This window comes from Marmota flaviventris, chromosome 2 (assembly GCF_047511675.1).
Source record: "Marmota flaviventris isolate mMarFla1 chromosome 2, mMarFla1.hap1, whole genome shotgun sequence".
NCBI lineage: Eukaryota > Metazoa > Chordata > Mammalia > Rodentia > Sciuridae > Marmota > Marmota flaviventris.
The window spans coordinates 167,745,620-167,764,909 of NC_092499.1; the positions used below are offsets into that span (position 1 = coordinate 167,745,620).

The following is a 19,290-nucleotide window of genomic DNA, read 5'->3' on the forward strand; positions in this document are numbered from 1 at the left end:
GAAATACTGTCTGATATTCTGACAGCATCTCTCTCTCCTCCCCAGTTTTAAGGAGCAGCAGATTTAATGTGACACTACATGAATCTTTTGGTCCTGTCACCTTTGCCCCCAAGGCTGCTCTGATTTGAGCCCAGGGAAGCTTATGAAACAGTCTAAACTAGTACACCTCAAACTAATGTGGTACCTGGGGCCCTCATTAAAATGCAAACTTGGGCTGGCATGGGCCCAAGTTTCTGCATTTCAAGCAAGCTCCCCCGTGATGCTCTATTGCTGGTCAGACCATATTTTTGGGAATCAAACCTCAGCAAACCCCATACCTCAGTACTTACAGTGTAAGTCCCCAAACAAATGGGGGGAACTGTTAAAAGTGCAGAATTCCTACTGAATTCTGTTCCCTTGTTTCGTCCCAGGAATCTGCATTTGATGGACTTGCCACGTGATTTTGCAGATTTAAATTGAGAGCTGCTGGTTTTAAAGAGAATTACCTGTAGGTTTTCCCTCGGTGATTCCACAGCTCCATATGTTCTCTCACGTAATGGAAACACTGAACTTGAGGCCGAGGTGGGATTCAAGTCAGCTGGAAGTGAAATAAGAACAGGTTGTCCTGGAATTGTCTCTTCCTACAGTTCTGCAGGAGTTTATTTTCTGGATGGCGGAGGGGATTCACCTGCTAATCCCCTTGGGTGGCAGCTGACTGCAGTATTTAGCAACTTTACTGTCAAAGGCAGAGCAGGAATCCACCTAGGGCAACTCTCCCTAATTAAGGGTGTTCTGGAGAAAGTAAGAACGGCAAGGCTATTAGGGACTCTCTGAGCCTGCTGCCTGCTCAGATGAGTATCATCTGAGTATCATGGAGGCCGACCACGATTTGTGCTACTGTCATCAGAATAAACACATTGCTCTGCAGGGGAGGGCCCTCCCAGCCAGAACAACAGGCTTTGTTTCTAGAATTTAGCCCTTTCTCTTTCTCTAAGTCTCACCTCCCACTCCCTGCCCAGACACGCACCAGTGCTCTTATTTACTTAAGGTGCTACTTTCCCACGCAGCATTTGCATAGTCTTCCCTGTCTTGAAAGAAAATCAAAACAGAACCTTCCAGCTAAGGAAGTTCAGGTTATGTCCTGCTCCAGAAATAGTTGAATGGCAAGTTACCTGTAAGTTGTCTTTTGGGTTATGTATTACACAGGTTTTTTTTTGTTGTTGTTGTTTTTAAAATCTTTTCGTCTTCTCCCACAGGAGAAAACTTCCCTGGTTTTGTTCATCCCAAGGAGACCTGGGTTCCCTCTTCCCGGGTACATGGGCTTGTTTTGTTGCAAGCCTGCCAATAATATCAAACTTAATTATGAATCATCCTATGAGGAAAGTCACTTCAATTTCTCATGAGAATCTTAATCATATATTATTAAACTGGGATAACTTGGTCGATGCCTCTTTTAGGGTCAGTATTTTTATTTGTTTTCTTTTGAAGTCATCCGTGGCCTCTTGTGGTTGCTGTTTTATGCTTGGGGATTGAGCTCTCATTAATTAAGAGGTTAGGTTGGGTCCTCAGCTGTCTCTCCTTTTATTAGGCAAATTGAAGAGGTGTAGCCATCCTTAATTTGGAAGGATAAGTGAAGACAGCAGGAATATTGCTATTTCCCAATCAATTCCCTGGAATTATTTTTCAGGCTAAGAATATGGGCCGCACAGAATGGCTCCCTGCCTCCCACTAAGTTGGGTGTCTGCTTTTTAAAAAGTTATTTCTACCAGATGACTTATTTTGTTCTTGTTCTATTCCTTTAAATAGTCACTTGTCATTTAGATGGAGGTCTATTTTACATGAACCAAAATCCTGGGTCTGATTAATTTTAAACCACACATTCTAGTAGTTCTTTGTGTTTGGGTGTGGATGGGGTGTTTTTAGAAGTTAGGAAGTGGTTAGTCAGTATTCTCAGGGTTAATCCATTCTCAGCCGTGGGTGATTAGCTGTTAGCTAGATCCCTATAATTTTCCCATGACAAAGATTCGCTAGCTTGCCTCCAGCTCTCTGGAAACCAAAGCCCTTTCCTTCTGGGGAGCAAATGCGGACGTTTATTTTCATGAGTTCCAACTGAGCAGCTCAAGGGGCAGTTGGTTTTCCTGGCTTTTCCCTGATCCTAATCTGGAATGATTTTGTCGGTCTGGGTTCTATTCACTCCTGCTTCCTTCCACCCTCAGGTTAGCTCCTGATGTCCCCTGCTTTTCCTCCACCCTTTTTGTTAGAGCTGGGTTTTTGAGAAGGTGGTTAAGTTTCAGAAGGCTTGAAATTGAGGGGAGACTGGTTTGAGTTCCTGCCCCCTCTCCCATCCCACGTGAAGGTTTGTGTTTGTTTGTGTTTGGAGATCAAAGACCGTTTGGCTTTAAAAGACTATGATGAACAAGTTGCTTATAAGGGAAACTCAACTCCCCCAAAATTAGATACAGGGATATTGTACTTTGACCTCTTCTTTCTCTCTTTTGTTTATTTTTTTTTCCCCAAAGTGAGAAATAACTAAATTAGCATGAACAGCCACGGCCATGGTAATGACTCATAAATTATCTGTAGAATTGGTTCCAAGTGCCATTGCCACCCCTCCCCTTCTCTGCAGAAGTGAGTTTAGAGATCCTCCCCAGGTCTTTGCCAAGGGAGGATGCCCCCTCTCCCTCCCCTTTTTGTTTGATTTTCCTAAAGTATCATCACTGGGCTCTTTCCTGCGGCCTTTGGCATCTTGTTGCATCTGTGCACTGGGGTTGTGACTTGCTGTGGAGACAAAGAGCCTGGGCGGAGCTGCAGGGGCAGCCTTGGTGGGGACTTCTGCACAGCTATTGTTGTCCTTTCCTTCTATGGTCTGTCCCGATGAGGTCCTGGGATTGATTTATTCCATGTCCTCACCCTCAGCTCATTCGTGGGAGCCTGAGAGGGGCTTTGTGGAGGGCACCCCCCACTCTGGCCCCTCCCCAAACAGCCCTCCTTTTGTTGTCTCTGCTCGGCTCAACTGTGAAAATGTCTGTTCACAAGGAGCCTCTAACAGGCCTTGAAAGTGTCCTGTCCCGTCTCCCACAACCAAATAAACAGCCTGGACTTCGTGGTCTTCTGCTTTAGTTGTGCGCATCCCCCTTGGTGTTCACAAAGCTAAGTGGGGTGTGCTGTCTGTCTGCAGGTGCCAGTATGGCTGGCAAGGCTTGTACTGTGACAAGTGCATCCCGCACCCGGGCTGCGTCCATGGCACCTGCAATGAACCCTGGCAGTGCCTCTGTGAGACCAACTGGGGTGGTCAGCTCTGCGACAAAGGTACGCCCATCAGGGAGGGACCGAGGAGCTGGATGCTAGTCTTGGAAGGAACGTGAGATTTTGGAACAGCAGTAAATTGGTTTTCACTTTGATTTATCTTCTATCCTTAACCACCTCATGTCATGAGGTTTGGGTGAGAACGTAAGCAAGTGCTCTACCCCAAAGCCACATCCCAGCCCATTTCATTCTTCTGTGGGGGCTTTTATTCTAAATCTGTTTGAATTTTCCTTTAATGCTGTAGGGTGGTTTATTCATTTTTTTTTTTGTTCCATTTTTAAAATAGGAGTGGGGCTAGGTGCTGTGGCACGCCTGTAATCCCAGCAACTCAGGATGCTGAGGCAGGATTGCGGGTTCAAAGCTAACCTCAGCAACAGCGAGGTGCTAAAAGCAGATCAGTGAGACCCTGTCTCTAAATAAAATACGAAATAAGGCTGGGGATGTGGCTTAATGGTCGAGTGCCCCTCAGTTCAATCCCTCGTACCAAAAAATGGAGTAGGGCTAGACTCCTAATGAGTTAGCAGTCTTTACCTTTATTGTCTTTTTGTGACTTTGGGGTCTTCTGGGCAGATCTCAATTACTGTGGAACTCATCAGCCATGTCTCAATGGTGGAACTTGTAGCAACACAGGTCCTGACAAATATCAGTGTTCCTGCCCTGAGGGATATTCAGGAGCTACCTGTGAAATTGGTAAGTGGTCCAAGCTGGGTAGGATCCCTTGGGTTCTTTTTTTTTTAGTTTTTGGTGTGCTCAGCTTACGATGCGTGCAAGTGTATACACACACACACACCACACACACACACTTTAATGATATGTAAAAAGATGAAAATACCCTCCAAAGTTAAGACTCGTTATTCTAGCTCTTCCACAAGTCTCTGAAATCTTGAGTCCCTAAAGTTTTTTGGGCGATGCTGATTAGCATAGGAGGCATCATGAGATGTAGTGAACCCCCCAACTTCAAGATATATTGGAATGTGGCTCAGTGAGAAGATGACTTCCTTCCTCCCCTAGACACAGCAGGGGGTTACATTGCATGCTTGCTTTTATTTTTTGTGAAGTACTTGAGCTGGTGACCAAAGTGTGGGACTTGGTTGTGGGGTGGGGGTGGGGTGGAGGCAGTGTGACAAGAAGTGGGTCCTTTGCTGACTGCTGTCTTGGTCTTTGCAGCTGAGCATGCTTGCCTCTCTGACCCCTGCCACAACATGGGCAGCTGCAAGGAAACCTCCCTGGGGTTTGAGTGTGAGTGTTCTCCTGGCTGGACTGGGCCTACGTGCTCCACAAGTAAGTGCAGGTTTTGGCCTATGTCTGTTCTGAAGGTCACTGTGTTATGATACAGGGTTGGTGGGAGATATCTGGACTTGTCCAAAGTTAAGGACTTAGTGACATGTCTGAGTATGGGAAGGGAGGGTGCACTCAGTCTGGTGGCTTGGGTACTTGGAAGTCTTCTAGCACCCCATCTCTACCCACCAGGGTAGCACATGTATCTGTGGTTGGTAGAAAGTCTCATGGAAGGGCTCATTCCTTGCGTGTGCTTCCTTGCGTCTGTCTCCTCCAGATTCTAGTTAACTCTTTTAGCCTTGAAGAGGCTGCCTTTGTACTGGATTTTTATCATAGACCCCTAAGACAAGGACCTGGGTACAGGGTTAGCTTGATTGAGACTAGGCTACAGGTTAAAACCACCTGGGATAGGGTCTCTGGATGAAGTGGATTCCCTCCACAATCAGGCAGGTGTAGCCTTTAATGAGCTGGAATTCTGAAGTGCAGTCAGGCCTGAAAACCACTATCGCCTGCACCCTAAAAACAGCATACAGCATGATTAAGGATGTGGGTCGTTCTGGGGTCAGATGGCCTGCACTTGCACCAGACCCCCACCCATGACTTTTAGAACTGTGGCAGGCTTCATAACCTCCCTGTGTCCTGATCAAACAGGATCGTAACAACATCTATCTCTAAGGGCTGTCATGAAGATTAAAAAGCGAATTCTCGAATAGAGTGTGTGGCACAGGCTGTAAACGAATTAAAATCTTTGCAGTTTGGTGCAGACATGAGGGGTGTGGCACCTGGGTGGGTTATTTTTGGAAAACTCTGTAAGCAAATCTAGAAATAAGGTTTTCCACCATGAAGAAATTATTATTATTATTATTTTTTTTACCTTTTCTATGTAACTTCTGAGCCATCTTTATTTCTTTAAAAATAAAGATTAGGCAGGTATGGATGTCTCTTGTTTCCACTGAGTTGATGCTCTGCTATTATCCAGCTGTCTCTTTCTCCCCCACTACTTAGGGGGGGATTAGATGAACTGGGGCACTGGGGGATTTAAAGCTAAAATCAAGGCTTCAGGCTTATCATCACCGTCCCACTTGCCCTGTGGTAGCTTTACTTATAACAGGTGTCTGGCTTTTAGGCACAGGCCTCTCATGTGAGGGGTGATGTTACGTTGTCTAATTGCCAAACAGAATGAAATTGTTGCTCTTAATTCTCATTGAACAGATATCAATGATTGTTCTCCAAATAACTGTTCCCATGGGGGCACCTGCCTGGACTTGGTTAACGGATTTAAGTGTGTGTGCCCTCCCCAGTGGACTGGCAAGACATGCCAGTTAGGTAAGAAAATTCTTGGCGATTCTCTAATTCCTGAACCAATGTTGGCTTTGCTAATCAAAGCTGTGAAGAAAGATGAGCGTGTGGCCAGCGGTGTGAGTTCACACTCCACCATACTAAGAAGTAATTTATTAGCAAGAGTCCAGCGGGCCTGGGAGAAATAACTTGAATGCAAATGGGCTAGCTCTTTTAGGCCCTGTGGGAAAGTCGTGGGATTCCTTGAACCATGTCAATCGTCTGTCCGAGGAGGGTTCAGCTGGGTTCCAAACGAGGATGATCTCATGAGGAATGAGCTGTCTGCATTCTTTTTGCCACATTTAAATCCCAGCAACTAGGCTGTGCTGGGTTTTGCGCAGAAACGCCTAGTGGCTTTTTGCTATTCTGTTGGGGGCCAGTTGTTAACCAGCAGCCGGAAAGTTATCAATTAGCGTTCCTTATTGGATAAAGGCTAGAGAGAGGGCTCAGATGCTCTGAATAGAGGGAACCTAGTATTTCTTATTTAGCTAGCTTGTTAAAATGTCTCATATTTCAGACCAACTCCATTGGTATGGTGTTTCTTTTTTGGGGGGGCTGGGGGGGGTAGAACTATTTCTCATTGCTCCTTGTCTCCTTTCAGATGCAAATGAATGTGAGGACAAACCTTGTGTAAATGCCAAATCCTGTAAGAATCTGATTGCAAGCTACTACTGTGATTGCCTTCCAGGCTGGATGGGACAGAATTGTGACATAAGTGAGTGATTTTTTTTGTTTGTTTCAATTTTGATTTTCATGAAACTTGGGTGTTGAGAAGGTTCTTGCCCTTCCATTCTGTCTCCAGTTCTAAGTGGGTTTTTTTTTTCCTTTATTCATTTTGAGCTGCCGGAGACAGAACCCAGGGCTCCTCATGTACCAGGCAAGCCCTCTACCTCTGAGTAAAAGAGAACTTTATCCCAGAATGTTTTTGGAGAGGGAGTGGTCACTGTAGCAAGGAAAATGTAGGATTTATCAGGCTCATTAGCTGTTAAAACTGGCCATATTCTGATAAGGAGGCTAAAACAATGATGTGAAGTTTTACTCCCTCCTTCTGGTCTGGAAGAATTAGGGAGGGTCTCCACCCGGTGTAATAACCTTATCTCACAGGGAAGCAGAAGGAAATCTGATTTGAGACCTTTATCTGTCCAGAGCTAAGAGGGCTTTTCAATTAAGCCCAATTTCAATGCAAAGTGCCTCTTTAACCAGATAACTTGTTTGCTTTTTAGATATTAACGATTGCCTTGGCCAGTGTCAGAATGACGCCTCCTGTCGGGTAAGTAAATCTTTGCTTAAATGAAAGCCTTGACAGTTGACAACCAATTTAAGATTTATGTGATGCTGGGAGAGCTCTGTCCCCAAGAAATTTAAAAATGCAGGTGAAAAGTGAGTCCCTGGAAGTTTCACTAGGGCTCATGTTACCTCAGTCTCCTGGGAATCATTTTAAAGGCATGCTTGCAGAAACTTCTAACCCAGTTGAGAGGCTTGGCATTTGACTATTGTAGTGAATCAGCCGAACCACAGCCATCCTGCGAAACCCCTGAAGCTCTGTTTGTGGACTATATAGAAAAAAAAGCATGTGTTTCTCCCCCCACTTCTCCTCCTCCAGGATTTGGTTAATGGTTATCGCTGTATCTGTCCACCTGGCTATGCAGGCGATCACTGTGAGAGAGACATCGATGAATGTGCCAGCAACCCCTGTTTGAATGGGGGTCACTGTCAGAATGAAATCAACAAATTCCAATGTCTGTGTCCCACTGGTTTCTCTGGAAACCTCTGTCAGGTGAGTGGAGGCAAAAATTTCAGATGGCAACGTATTTACAGCGGAGGCCCCTCCAATTCTTCGCTTTTGTGTTTGGGGTCTTGTGACATTTATTAACATCCTATTAACTAGTGAATCTCTGTTAGACAAATGCTGATGGAAGGAGCTATTGATGAATGATTTTCTTCTCAGTGTGCATCTGTTCAGCTTTGTGTTTCATTTCGTACCCCGGACTCTTTTCTGTCCTACTGTACCCTGTTTTTCTTAATTGCTTACCTGAACCATGACAGTACCTAGGGCATAAAGATGATTACCTACAAGTGTCTCCTCCTAAAAGTATATGGATGGGATCATATTCCAGTGTCTACTGTCCCAGAGAAGTGATCATAACATCTCGTTTGACTTTGATCCTCCTTCTCTGCTCCTGGTACTTGCAGCTGGACATAGATTATTGTGAGCCCAACCCCTGCCAGAATGGTGCCCAGTGCTACAATCGTGCCAGTGACTATTTCTGCAAGTGCCCCGAGGACTATGAGGGCAAGAACTGCTCACACCTGAAAGACCACTGCCGTACAACCCCCTGTGAAGGTACTTCCCTTTCCAGGACCTGACTGTGTCTAGACCTCCTCCTATGTCTCCCATTGGCCACCTCCCCTTAATGCACTTAGAAGTAGTGTAGGGTAAAGAGGACTTGTAGGTTGGAACTACTTTATCCTGAGCTCTTACAGAATCCAGAACAAGTGGAAACAACCTATTCAGACTGGTCAGCAGGAAAACCACATGTACAAGTAGCCCCGGGGAGAGAATGTGAAATCCATTTATCACACTAGTTCTGGGGTGGGCTGATGTGCAACACCAGGACAAATTCCTGAGAGCAGCACTGGCAGTAGAACTGTGCAACAGTGGAAATGTTCTGTGCATCAGGTTACAGCTGTAGTGGCCATTGAGCATTTAGAATGGGACTGGCTTCACTCTGTTTAAATATAAATAGCCACATGTGGCCTGTAGTTGCTGAATTAGATGGTACAGCCTTAAAGCTTTTATGAATTTGTACTTTAGCATTGCCCGAGTCTAATTGGTCTTTTTTTTTCCTCAGCAAGCATTTTACCAAATCGGGTAATGTCAAAGGTGGGATGATAGGGGCTCACAGTCAGGCAGGTTTCCTGACAGCGTAGGACCAAAATGCTTTAAAAATCCCATCTGCCAAGAGTTCAACTTTGCTTATCATAGTGCTACCAGGCATGTTGTTGGAGTCTTAGTCCCTGGGGTGCCTCGTGACATCCTCATTAGCTCAAGGGTGCCCATCTCCAGTGTAGCTGGTATGCTTTACCCACTTTGCTTAGGAATGCTGTGTCTGTGCGTCCGTGGCTATGATCTGAACCCCAGCCTGTCTTCTAGTGATTGACAGCTGCACTGTGGCCATGGCTTCTAATGATACACCTGAAGGAGTGCGGTATATCTCCTCTAACGTCTGTGGTCCCCACGGGAAGTGCAAGAGTCAGTCGGGAGGCAAATTCACCTGTGACTGTAACAAAGGCTTCACGGGAACATACTGCCATGAAAGTAAGAACCCCCACCCTCATTGGGGAATGGGGATGGTGCTCCCCACCTCGTGCTGCTGCCCGGCTTAAGACAGTATTTGAGAATAGCTTTAATCGGAAGCTAAAGTTGAAGAGACCAGAAAGTTTATCATTGTACCTGGGATCTGAGACTGAGGCTACATTTATCAGACCACTTAGATGCCTCTGAGCCATGAGTTTATTTTAGAATGTGGGCCCTCTTTTCTGTAGACATTTCTTCCCTAAGCCCACTGGGTTGACTCGTCATGTCAGGGCATTAAATAAAATGAGGGAAGCCTCTGCTTCATCAGCCACCCATCTAATTGAAAAAAAAAAATTATCCTAATGGAATTGAGCATATTGAGGTGCCAGGTGCATTTTCTCAGGAGACAGCAGTGAAAATCACAGGACAGTGCTGGGTTGTGGCATTACTTGTCCTTCAATTCACTTTTTCTTCCTTTCGCAGATATTAATGATTGCGAGAGCAACCCCTGTAAAAATGGTGGCACTTGCATCGATGGTGTCAACTCTTATAAGTGCATCTGTAGTGACGGCTGGGAGGGGGCCTTCTGTGAAACCAGTGAGTCTGGAGTTATTTTGGGGCTGACCACTCTGGGTTGCAGAGGGTGTGTGGGAGAATCCCTCCTTAACTTGGAAACCTTTGGAAATAAGACCCCAATTTTTCTTTGTTGTAATGGAAACCTCTGGAAGTAAGACCCCAATGATTTCTGCAGAGGGACCTCATCACTTGTCCCATTTGTGTTTGTTAATGCTGGTGACAGCCGGTGGGGAGGAACTTCCGGGGAAGCTATAGAATTAAGATTGGTAATTAAGATACATATCCCTTCTTGCAAGGAGAGGAATCTTTGTTTTGATTTTAATCTCTGTGCATCTTGATTTCAACTTCCATGGGAATTCCAGAGGACTGCAAACTCTTTCCTGACTTGTGGCATTCAAAGTCGCTCTTTTGGGAGCTTGTTTATTCCTAGAAAAGGGTGATTGTGTTGAAGTCCTGAGGCTGCTCAGCTGTTTTTGGAATGTGGGGGTGGAAAGCAAGGGTTGGCTGTCGCTGTAGGAAAGCTTAGTTCCTAAGTGTTGTGAACAGTCCTGGAATCTACTTCAGTTGAGCGTCTCCTCTATGATTCTAGATATTAATGACTGCAGCCAGAACCCCTGCCACAATGGGGGCACGTGCCGAGACCTGGTCAACGACTTTTACTGTGACTGCAAAAATGGATGGAAAGGAAAGACCTGCCACTCACGTAAGTGTTGGGGGACCAGGTCCTGCCTCTGTCTTCTGTAGGAGGGAGGGGGCCTGCTGGGGCTCACATTGAGATTCTTCCTCCAGGTGACAGCCAGTGTGATGAGGCCACATGCAACAATGGTGGCACATGCTATGATGAAGGGGATGCATTTAAGTGCATGTGTCCTGGTGGCTGGGAAGGAACGACCTGTAACATAGGTAACTTTCTGCCCCCTGTGGGATTTGCAGTGGGCATGGCCACCTGAGTGAGCACATCATGCTCCTGGACATGCTTCTGGATCTTATGATCTTTTTTCTTTTGGGTCTAGTTTTTACCCCTTCAGACTAGTTTTGGATCCTCAGAGAGGGTGGTCTTGTCTGCTTTTGCCTTATAGCCAGAAACAGTAGCTGCCTGCCCAACCCCTGCCATAATGGGGGCACCTGTGTGGTCAACGGTGAGACCTTCACATGCGTCTGCAAAGAAGGCTGGGAGGGGCCCATCTGTACTCAGAGTGAGTGTCCTCCCCTTTGAACTCTCCCAGGGCTCCTGGAACATATCCTGACACCCTTGGGGACTTGCAATCGAAACCAGAAGCAGTGCTCACTGTTTGATGTCTGCTTTTGTATCACCTGGGTCCGTATTAATGACTTGATGGGATACAGCCCTGACCTGGGCATGAGAAAGTTGCCGATGAAGATAAGTGGAGACAGATGGCGTCTCGGTTCCCAGCTCAGGGTCTGACCAGCAGCCCTGCCTCCTTCCATTCTCACACTCCTCCGTCCCCAACAAGGGCCTCTTCCTGTGTACATATGTCCCACAGCAAATGAAACTGAGTGTGGTGCAGGCCTGGTTCCAATTTAGCAGAGGTTTTAAGCATATTTGGCTGGTGTTAACTTTGACTTTATCATTTGGGTATTATGGAAATAAGTGTTTTTACTTAGGGCTAAGACCCTGTTAAAGACCTCCCTGTTGTCTTTTCTTTGCAGATACCAATGACTGCAGCCCACATCCTTGGTAAGTGTGACAACCTTTGAAGTAATCTGCATGAGAATCTCCCGGGATCCTGTTTAAAATGTGGGTTCTGATTCGGGCGATCTGGGGTGAGGCTCTGCTTTTCTAACAAGCTCCCTGGTGACACCCATCCTGTCACTCTGTGGACCACACTTTAATTAGCCAGGTTGTATCTTCATTTAGAGCAGCGATTCTCAACCTTGGCTGTACCCAGGAATCACCTGGGGAGCTTTTAAAAGTCCCAATCCTGAGCTGCAACCGAGACCTAAGAAATTAGACTCTCTCGGGGTGGGACCCAGGCATCAGTATTTTTAAAGCTCCCCAGACAGTGGCAGCTATGGCCAGGGGTGAGAGCTGCTGAGTGTAACTGGCAAGGCTGCCTGCATTGTTGGGCAGCTGGAGTTGGGGACTGGGAGTCTGGTAACCAAGGCCGTCTGTGTTTTCTTCTTAGTTACAACAGTGGCACCTGCGTTGATGGGGACAACTGGTACCGGTGTGAATGCGCTCCAGGTTTTGCTGGGCCCGACTGCAGAATAAGTAAGGACCGCCCCCATCTGATTTTTCCCAGTGGCTTTATTCTCTTACTCCCTATTCCACTCCTCAGCCTGAGATTCGTTTTTTTTTTTTTTTTCCTCTTTAAAAACAATTAAGGCTACAGTTCACTTTAAGTAGCCTTGACAAAGCAAGTAATCTCCTGCCTCCAGCTGGGATTAAGGTGCTCCTGCTGGATCCTCCCAGGTACTTGCTGGTAGTCCCTGGGTGGTGCAGCCCTCCTTCCTCTTGGGGAGAGTGCCAGCCACAGAATCTGACGATTTCAGCTACACTGGGGCCCTGAGAACAGTGTGCTTCTCCTCGTGACTAACATGATTAATGAATGGGCAAGTGGAAGATTACCATGGCTATCCTGTTGTGGGACTAGGACAGAGCTAACACAAATGGGAGGGACTAGATTTGTGACTTCCAAAGGCTGAGCTGCAATGGGTTTGATCAGGCCCCAGAGAAATAATTAAAACTGGGAGGCAGACAATGCAGTTTTTCAGGAAGCTGAAACTTTATTTCTTACACCTTTTTTTTAAAAACCAAAAAAAAAAATATGACAGAATAGTTGTATTATTTTTGTTCTTGTCCCCAAATTGTTTGGAGAATGGCAAGCACCTATAAAATTTCAATCTGGGATGGACCGAACTTTAGCGCTAGATGGGGATAAGTTTATCTGTTTCATACTTCTAAATAAGATTGACAAACTACAGCCTGGAGGCCAAATCTGACCCACCATCTGTTCTTATAAGTTTTATTGCATGCAGAAAACACTTACTTGTTTATCTGTTGTTTGTGGCTACACACCACAACTGAATTGAGTAGTTGTGATAGAAACCTTGTGACCTGCAAAGCCTAAAATGTTCACTGACCCTTTTTTGGGGGAAAAGTTTGCTGGCCTTGCTCTAAACTGCACTGTCCGAGAAAGGAACTTAAGAAATAAAAATTGCTGCTGCCTAAAATGGTTCTCAGCTGTTGGAAGTCAGGACAGTGGTGATCTTTGGGGGTCAGTGACTGATAGAGGCTTTTGGGAGATTAATGATCTGTTTCTTTACTTGGGTACTGGTTACATGAGTGAAAATTCACCAAGCTTATAATTATGATTTGAATGCTTTTCTATGTTTGAAAAAAACAAAAACTTTGTTACTCCCCAATGGAGCCTAAATTTAAACTCCATCTTTCCTAGACATCAATGAATGCCAGTCTTCACCTTGTGCCTTTGGGGCAACCTGTGTGGATGAGATCAATGGCTACCAGTGTGTCTGTCCCCCAGGGCACAGTGGTGCCAAGTGCCAGGAAGGTATGTGTGCCAAGTCCTGGCTGCCCATGTGTCTTCTGGGGTGAGCAGGCATTGTAGCCATTAGTTTGTTCACAAATGGGCACTGTGCTCAGGGATGGAATGCATAGTGGGGATTGCAGGGAAGGGGAAGTGGGTCTTCCCAAAACAGTGTAGCCACTGGTCTTGGATAATTCTGTGTAACCAACCATCTTAACCCTCAGGGGCTTGCAGTAAGCATTTATTTTTGTTGCCTGTGGCATGGGTGGGCAGAGCAATTGTGCCACTATGCTCAGGCTTAGCTTGACCAGCCAGCAGCCATCTCTGGGGTTTGTTCTTTTCATGGCAAATGGCAGGCCCACAAGAGGCCAAGGTCAGTGGGAAAAGCCAAGTTAAAGGGTCACATCTGCTGACATTGCATTAGCCAAAATAAGTCACATGGCCAAGTGAAGTTAGTGGGCTGGAAAAAACACGTGCCCATTGTGGTAGAAGGAACTATTACCATGTGGCCAAGGGTGTATGACCATTTCATAACAGGGAGGAGGTGAAGCATTAAGAACTGTGATCCAGTCTACAAAAAAAGAAACTCCTACTCATACGTCTCCACCTCTCAGTTTCAGGGAGACCTTGCATCACCATAGGGAGGGTGATCCCCGATGGGGCCAAGTGGGATGACGACTGTAACACCTGCCAGTGCCTGAATGGACGGATTGCCTGCTCAAAGGTAGGGTGTGAGGGCTGCTGTGGTTCTGTGCTCCGAAATCGTAGGTGGACGTTCCTGCTCAGCTCCTCTTTTACTCTCTCCAGGTCTGGTGTGGTCCTCGACCTTGCCTGCTCCACAAAGGTCACAGCGAGTGCCCCAGTGGGCAGAGCTGCATCCCCATCCTGGATGACCAGTGCTTCGTCCGCCCCTGCACTGGAGTGGGCGAGTGTCGGTCTTCTAGTCTCCAGCCAGTGAAGACCAAGTGCACCTCTGACTCCTATTACCAGGATAACTGTGCAAACATCACGTTCACCTTTAACAAAGAGATGATGTCACCGGTATGTAACAACTTTAACTGGGGACAGTATGTTTGCTTGTTTGAAAGAAGGACTGTCACAAGCTAGGATCTACTTCTCTGTAGCCTGAATTCCTGTCTTAGGCTCTAAGTGAGACTTGAATTTAGCCAAAGTTTGAAAAGAACATCAGCTTTTTCTTTTTCCTTACATGCCTGTGATTTTTTTTTTTTTTTAATCATTTTAGGGTCTTACCACGGAGCACATTTGCAGTGAACTGAGGAATTTGAATATTTTGAAGAATGTTTCTGCTGAATATTCAATCTACATAGCTTGTGAGCCTTCCCTTTTGGCAAACAATGAAATACACGTGGCCATTGTGAGTATAAGACCTATTTATGCCTAATTATTTGATTGCAAGGGAGGTAAATGTCAGTCAGTATCAAGACTGTGTAAACATATTGAAAGAAAGCATTACGTATCCATGTTGTATTATAATTTCAAATAAAGGCTACTGCCGAGTGTCCCCCTAAGTCAAGTCTGACAGTTGATTTTTTTTTCCAGTCTGCTGAAGACATACGGGATGATGGAAACCCTATCAAGGAAATCACTGACAAAATAATAGATCTTGTTAGTAAACGTGATGGGAACAGCTCACTTATTGCTGCTGTTGCAGAAGTGAGAGTTCAGAGGCGCCCTCTGAAGAACAGAACAGGTAGGTATCAAATGGGAACAGTCTCTTTTTGTAAATGCTGTCAAACTGATCTCATTACACCATCTAGTAGAGCCACGGGGTGGAGAATTACCTGTCAGTGCCTCTGCCTCCCAAGAGCTCCTTAATTGGTGAGAAACCTGAGGTCGGCCTATTTGACCAAGGTTGTATAGCCATTGGGGGCAGAGGTGAATCTTTTCCCCAACAAACTGTGTACTCTTGCCAGCAGGCTCCCTGTAGAACTGGTATTGTATAGATATATTGCAGAGCCCTAGGGTAGAGCATCACTGTACCCTGAGCTTGAAGCTGTCAAACTGTGATTTAGCATTTTGGTGTCATGGCACAGCCTGTCATGATCACTGTGAGGCATAAGTTTGATAGTTTGATATCCCTGCATCCAGACCCCCTTTTTTGAGGATCTTTAGCATCATGGTTCTAGCTAAACGAGAAATGGGGCATATGGCCGTGAGATATTTGAGCTGTCCATGCTTGGTTTGGGTTTGCTAATTCTGAAAACTAATTTCAATCATGAGCTGCTTCAGTAGCCAGACTAACCTGGACTTAACCAGGCACTGTTCTCCAGTGTGGAGCCAGAGACCGTAGGAGCTACTGCCCCACCTGGTCTCTCTGGGAACAGGTGCCAAGGTCCCGAAGGACCACTTGCTTATCAAGCTGTGAAATGACAATATGCATTTGCAAAATGGGATTTGTCCCCACAGTGCCCCTCTTGGAGACTAAGGACAGGAGAACCACTCTTTGTATTCTTTTGTTCCCATGTTGAAGGCTTTTTTTTTTTTTTTTTTTTTTGAGTTAATTGGTTCTTATGTCTGCCTTACAGATTTCCTGGTTCCTTTGCTGAGCTCTGTATTAACAGTGGCTTGGGTCTGTTGCTTGGTGACGGCCTTCTACTGGTGCCTGCGGAAGCGGCGGAAGCCAAGCAGCCACACTCACTCTGCTTCCGAGGACAACACTACCAACAATGTGCGGGAGCAGCTGAACCAGATCAAAAACCCCATTGAGAAGCATGGAGCCAATACGGTGCCCATCAAGGATTACGAGAACAAAAACTCCAAAATGTCTAAAATAAGGACACACAACTCTGAAGTTGAAGAAGATGACATGGATAAACACCAGCAAAAAGCCCGGTTTGCCAAGCAGCCGGCGTACACGCTGGTAGACAGAGAGGAGAAGGCCCCCAATGGCACGCCGACAAAACACCCAAACTGGACAAACAAACAAGATAACAGAGACTTGGAAAGTGCCCAAAGCTTAAACCGGATGGAGTACATCGTATAGCAGACAGCAGGTGCTGCCGCCGCTAGGTAGAGTCTGAGGGCACTCGGGGCTTGTAGTTCTTTAAACTGTTGTGTCATTTGAGTCTGAGGCTGTTGACTTAGAATCCCTGTGTTAATTTAAGTTTCGACAAGCTGGCTTACACTGGCAATGGTAGTTTCTGTGGTTGGCTGGGAAATCGAGCGCTGCATCTCACAGCTATGCAAAAACTAGTCAAAAGTGCCCCGGTGTACGTTCCCCTGCAGCCGACATTGCGGATCAGGCTCCCAGGACACTGCCCGGCCCCTAGTCCTTGAGCTTCCACTTCTGCCAGATGTCCTAATGGTGATGCAGTCTTAGGATCATAGTTTTATTTATATTTATTGACTCTTGAGTTGTTTTTGTATATTGGTTTTATGATGACGTACAAATAGTTCTGTATTTGAAAGTGCCTTTGCAGCTCAGAACCACAGCAACTATCACAAATGAGTTTATTATTTATTTTTTTTTATTGTATTTTTGTTGTTGGGGAGGGGGGGGCCTTTGATGTCAGCAGTTGCTGGTAAAATGAAGAATTTAAAGAGGAAAAATGTGTCAAAAGTAGAATTTTTGTATAGTTATGTAAATAATTCTTTTTTGTATTAATCACTGTGTATATTTGATTTATTAACTTAATAATCAAGAGCCTTAAAACATCATTCCTTTTTATTTATATGTATGTTTAGAACTGAAGGTTTTTGATAGCATTGTAAGCGTATGGCTTTTTTTTTTTTTTGAACTTATTTTCTCATTACGTGTTGCCTATAAGCCAAAATTAAGGTGTTTGAAAATAGTTTATCTTAAAACAATAGAATGGGCTTCTGTGCCTGGGATACTGATGGAATTTTTTTTGTACGACGTCAGATGTTAAAACACCTTCTGTTATAGCATCACTTTAAGACACGTTTTAAGGACTGACCGAGGCAGTTGAGAATTAGTCTAGAACAGGTTCTTTTCTTTTTCTTTTTTTTTTTTTTTTTCTCCTCTGCTTTAGACTTGAAAAGAGACAGGCAGGTGATCTGCTACAGAGCAGTTTAAGGGAACAAGTTGAGCTATGACTTAATGTAGCCAAAATGTGAGTGGTTGAATATCATTAAAAATATCAAATTAATTGTGAAGTTGGAAGCACACCAATCTTATTTTGTAAATTCTGATTTCTTTTCACCATTCATATGTACTATTGAACCACTTGTAGATTTGATTTCTTTTTTTTTTTTTAATCTACTGCATTTAGGGAGTATTCTAATAAGCTAGTTGAATACTTGAACCATAAAATGTCCAGTAAGATCACTGTTTAGATTTGCCATAGAGTACACTGCCTGCCTTAAGTAAGGAAATCAAAGTGCTATTACAAAGTTCAAGATCAAAAAGGCTTATAAAACAGAGTAATCTTGTTGGTTCACCACTGAGACCGTGAAGATACTTTGTATTGTCCTATTAGTGTTATATGAACATAAAAATGCATCTTTGATGTGTTGTTCCTGGCAATAAATTTTGAGAAGTAATATTTATTAAATTTTTTGTATGAAAACCTGGAACAGTGTGGCCTCTTCTGAGCTTCCGTAGTTTTGCCCTCTTTGCTGTCTGCCTTTGCCACCCCCCTGGTCTGTGCTGGTAATGGGTATAATAGGCTGTCACTGACAGGGGCAGCAGTGAAGAACTGAAAGGCTTTTCAACCACAAAACTTATCTGAAGTTCTCAGAAAACCTTGGGGGCTGCTGTGAAGCTGGAACTGTGGGAGCCTGATTCCCTTGTTATTCAACAGCAAGTGTGAATACTGCTTGAATAAACACCACTGGATTAATGGCCTGCAGTGTGGAGGTGAATTGTTTGGGAGCACTCGCGGGAAACGCCCACCACACTAAAAGGGTTTTAAACAGTTTGGAATTGGTGTTGGGGGCTGAAGAGGGAGATTGAATGCTTTCTTTTTTCTCCCTCCAGTTACTTGGATTAATACTTACATCTTGTCATAAACTACACCTTTATGTGTGGCTTTCGTGCCCACTAACCCACTGGAGTGGTTTCCTTGCTGTGCAGTAGGAGCTTCTTGGTGTTAGGGTCCATTTACTCATCGCCTTGGCCCTGGGAATTGAGTGTTCGGCTGGTCTCACTGTGTAGCTTTGGGGTGTCAGGTGTTCGGCCTTCTGTGAGGTTCCAGGGTCTGGCTGTCACCAAAGGAGCTATAGTTCTCTGACTGCTGGGGTCCAGAGGCTACCATGGCATATTGATAGGGGCCCTGCCGGCCACCACGGAAGCTTTGCCTCTGGCACCTCTGCAACAAGGGATGAGTTGTGACAGGCACATGGACAGTTTCCAGTGGCTGCGTGGAGTCACTGGGAGTTGTTTGTTGCTTCTGGTTGATAGCTAAAGCTTGTCCTTCTCAGATCTGTTCCCCAGTGCTTCGACTCTCAGGCTCATCCAGCCAGCCCTGGTTTTCATGGTATGCTCCCACTGGCAAGCAGCTTTGGAGGAAAGGCGATTTTTCTCATTTTTTCCAACCAGGCTAGGAACTGTTTTCAGACGGGCAACTTGTTTAATAATGGATGACAGGCTTCAAGTGTCCCAGGCTCCTTGTGTATGAGCAGTGACCAGTTTGTGACATCCCCAGGAGTGGCCAACAGTGTGTCTCGGCTCATTGAGGAAGCAGCCCAAAGTACTTGGATAGTGATGAGTCTGGATTCCCATGACATCGCCCTGCCTTAGTGTAGCAATACTTTGTCATCAATATCTGCTGGTAGATAGCTGGTTTCTGCAAGGTGGGGTTATGGGAAGGGAGAAGAATGGACCCTTTAAGCCTTTAAGGAGACAGACTAGTTAGCTGTACTTGATTCAGATACCATCCTGAAGCAATACCTTGTTCTGGTGGTTTCTAAACTTAGATTCGGCAGGACCCCAGAATTCCTTGGGTAGATGCCAGATGGTTTCGTGCCAAGAAAAAAAAGTTTAACGAGCCTCTGCAATTCTTCATTCCAGGAGGGAAGTGATCT

The 19,290-nt window shown here is 45.3% G+C and overlaps 1 protein-coding gene across 1 annotated transcript in view; it reads left to right on the top strand.

The window, feature by feature from the left end:
* Positions 1-18,107, top strand: part of Jag1 (jagged canonical Notch ligand 1) — a 36,442-nt gene extending 18,335 nt beyond the window's left edge. Inside the window, exons 6-26 of the mRNA XM_071608726.1 lie at positions 3,158-3,288; positions 3,856-3,975; positions 4,453-4,566; positions 5,776-5,889; positions 6,503-6,616; positions 7,125-7,171; positions 7,505-7,678; positions 8,095-8,245; positions 9,056-9,220; positions 9,683-9,796; positions 10,365-10,478; positions 10,565-10,678; positions 10,855-10,971; positions 11,447-11,474; positions 11,923-12,008; positions 13,195-13,308; positions 13,899-14,008; positions 14,092-14,325; positions 14,528-14,659; positions 14,845-14,995; positions 15,831-18,107. Coding sequence (XP_071464827.1) covers positions 3,158-3,288; positions 3,856-3,975; positions 4,453-4,566; positions 5,776-5,889; positions 6,503-6,616; positions 7,125-7,171; positions 7,505-7,678; positions 8,095-8,245; positions 9,056-9,220; positions 9,683-9,796; positions 10,365-10,478; positions 10,565-10,678; positions 10,855-10,971; positions 11,447-11,474; positions 11,923-12,008; positions 13,195-13,308; positions 13,899-14,008; positions 14,092-14,325; positions 14,528-14,659; positions 14,845-14,995; positions 15,831-16,288 — 2,902 coding nt within the window. The 3' untranslated portion in view covers positions 16,289-18,107. The remainder of the gene's footprint in view (positions 1-3,157; positions 3,289-3,855; positions 3,976-4,452; positions 4,567-5,775; positions 5,890-6,502; positions 6,617-7,124; positions 7,172-7,504; positions 7,679-8,094; positions 8,246-9,055; positions 9,221-9,682; positions 9,797-10,364; positions 10,479-10,564; positions 10,679-10,854; positions 10,972-11,446; positions 11,475-11,922; positions 12,009-13,194; positions 13,309-13,898; positions 14,009-14,091; positions 14,326-14,527; positions 14,660-14,844; positions 14,996-15,830) is intronic.
* The last annotated feature ends 1,183 nt before the right edge of the window (positions 18,108-19,290 follow it).